We start from the raw sequence: 1,997 nt of genomic DNA, 5'->3' as shown, positions 1-1,997 counted from the left end.
ACACACACACACACACACACACACACACACACACACACACACACACACACACTGATCTTGGGTCTTGAATCTAGCTCAGCTTATTTATATATAAGCTTGGGTAAATCACAGTCTCAGAAGCAACAGTCGCTAACCTCTTCTAATAACTTAGCACATGCCAGCCACTGTGTTAAATGCTCTCCACGCACGCCTCATTTCATCTTCACTGCAACTCCTTGAAGTAGACATTAACATCTCCATTCTAGACATAAGGAAATCGAGGTTCCTGGAGGTTGACATTTTTTAACCCATGCAACAGCTTTACACGCCCTCTGACCTCTGGGTCCCCCGAGCACCTAGCCACTCCCCTGCGTTATAAATCTTTATTTCCTTAACTATAAAACTGAGGTAACGCCCACCTCCCCATGGGGATTAGTGGCAAGAAAGGACCTCCCTGTCTAACGCCTTCCTTCCTTCCATGCATAAAACAGTACGGTTTTTACATCAACTTCTGCCATGAGATGTCCCAAGGGAAAAGCACTAGGATGAGTGCAAGCGTGACTCTGGCCAGGGCCCCTCCTGTCACCCTCAGATCTGTCCATTCTAGAGGAGTTGGCACTTGGAGCTCGAGAAAGCGGAGAGAAGCTGGGAAATTTCCCACCGGTCCCAGAGGCCGGCGGGGGCAGGATCTGTTTTCCACTCTTTGAGGATTTTAAAGAAAGCAAACCCTAGGCCAGCAGCTGAGGAGCTCACCGCTGCCTCAGGGGCGGGGCGAGGGAGGCCGCCTCCTCCCCGGCCTCACCCCCGCAAGGCTCAGAGCCGGCCCGCTCAGGCCGCCAGGGACAGGCCGGGCCGAGGGGGCTCAGGGAAGCCGGGGCCGGCGGGGTCGCTCCTCCCCACCCGCTAATTCCTGGCCCCAAGCCCCCCGAGTCGGTCCTCACGGAGGTGGCCGAGCCGCGACGCCGCTCCTCGCCTAGATCCAGCACGTCCTCCATCTCCGCGGCCGCCTGACGTCACTTCCTGGAAACCCAGCGGCCCAGTCGCGTCCCTGACGACGGCTCCGCCCTTCCACCCCAATACTTAAAGGGTCCGCCGCATCGTTCCTGGAGTCTATGTGCCAACCTCCAATTTAAACCAAACCTATCCTAAACCTGCCTTTTTTGACATCTGGAAAAAATCTCCAGATGTTAAATCCTGATAAGGGTGCTCCTGTGGGACAGTGAACAATTTTAGTCTTTAGAAACTGCCTACATCTGTAGCTCTGTTCAAATACATAAGTTGTCAAGTGCAAAGCACTGCTAGTAATAGTAGTAATTTTTCTGGTGCCTTCCATTTGTAAAGCTCTTTGCAATGTACAGAGGACCTTCACAGTTACTAGCTCATGGGAAGGGCATAACAACCTTGTGTGGGAAGCAAGATAAGTTGTATTGTCTCCAGTGGACAGATGAAAAAACAGGCACAGAGGGGGTCAGGTGCCAATAAATGGTTTATAATGAAAAGTGCAATATACATAATCTCTGCCTTCAAGAACACAAAGCCGCTGAAGCAACACATCAAAAACCTGTGTATTAATAACTTTCAAAAGTACAAATAATCCCTCCAAGACCCCATGAAGTGAGCAGGAGCAGTATCTCTATTCAACAACTGAAGACACTCAGGTGCAGAGCAATGCCTTGAGGAAAATCACCTGAGTGTTGAGCAGCAGAGCCAGGTGCTTTCTAACACCAGATCTTACTGAAGAATTTTTCTCTGGCGCATGTTACTGGGTGCCAGCCAGTCTCCTGGGCCAGCAGAGGAAGACGGCCCCCAAATTCTCAGTCTAATGCAACAAGCGAGTTGAGTCTTCATTGACTCTCCATGTAAGATCCCCACGTCAATGCCACTGACCAGTCCCTAGTACTGAGGACCCCCAGCCGGGACACCAGAAGATGGGGTCATGTCCCTGAAAGTGAACAAGGTTCCCAACACCATGCCTGGGGTAAGGCTTAGATGGCTACCTCTTAAAAGTGAGGACTTGG

The 1,997-nt window shown here is 51.2% G+C and overlaps 1 protein-coding gene across 1 annotated transcript in view; it reads right to left on the bottom strand.

The window, feature by feature from the left end:
• The window catches only part of IFT43 (intraflagellar transport 43), a 90,254-nt gene extending 89,277 nt beyond the window's left edge, over positions 1 to 977 (bottom strand). Inside the window, exon 1 of the mRNA XM_007459757.1 lies at positions 921 to 977. Coding sequence (XP_007459819.1) covers positions 921 to 974 — 54 coding nt within the window. The 5' untranslated portion in view covers positions 975 to 977. The remainder of the gene's footprint in view (positions 1 to 920) is intronic.
• Positions 978 to 1,997: the final 1,020 nt, after the last annotated feature.

Source organism: Lipotes vexillifer, unplaced genomic scaffold (genome assembly GCF_000442215.2).
Source record: "Lipotes vexillifer unplaced genomic scaffold, Lipotes_vexillifer_v1.1 scaffold39, whole genome shotgun sequence".
Taxonomy (NCBI): Eukaryota; Metazoa; Chordata; class Mammalia; order Artiodactyla; family Lipotidae; genus Lipotes; species Lipotes vexillifer.
The sequence above is the reverse complement of the archived record's forward strand: the minus strand, read 5'-3'. Positions and strand labels throughout refer to the sequence as shown.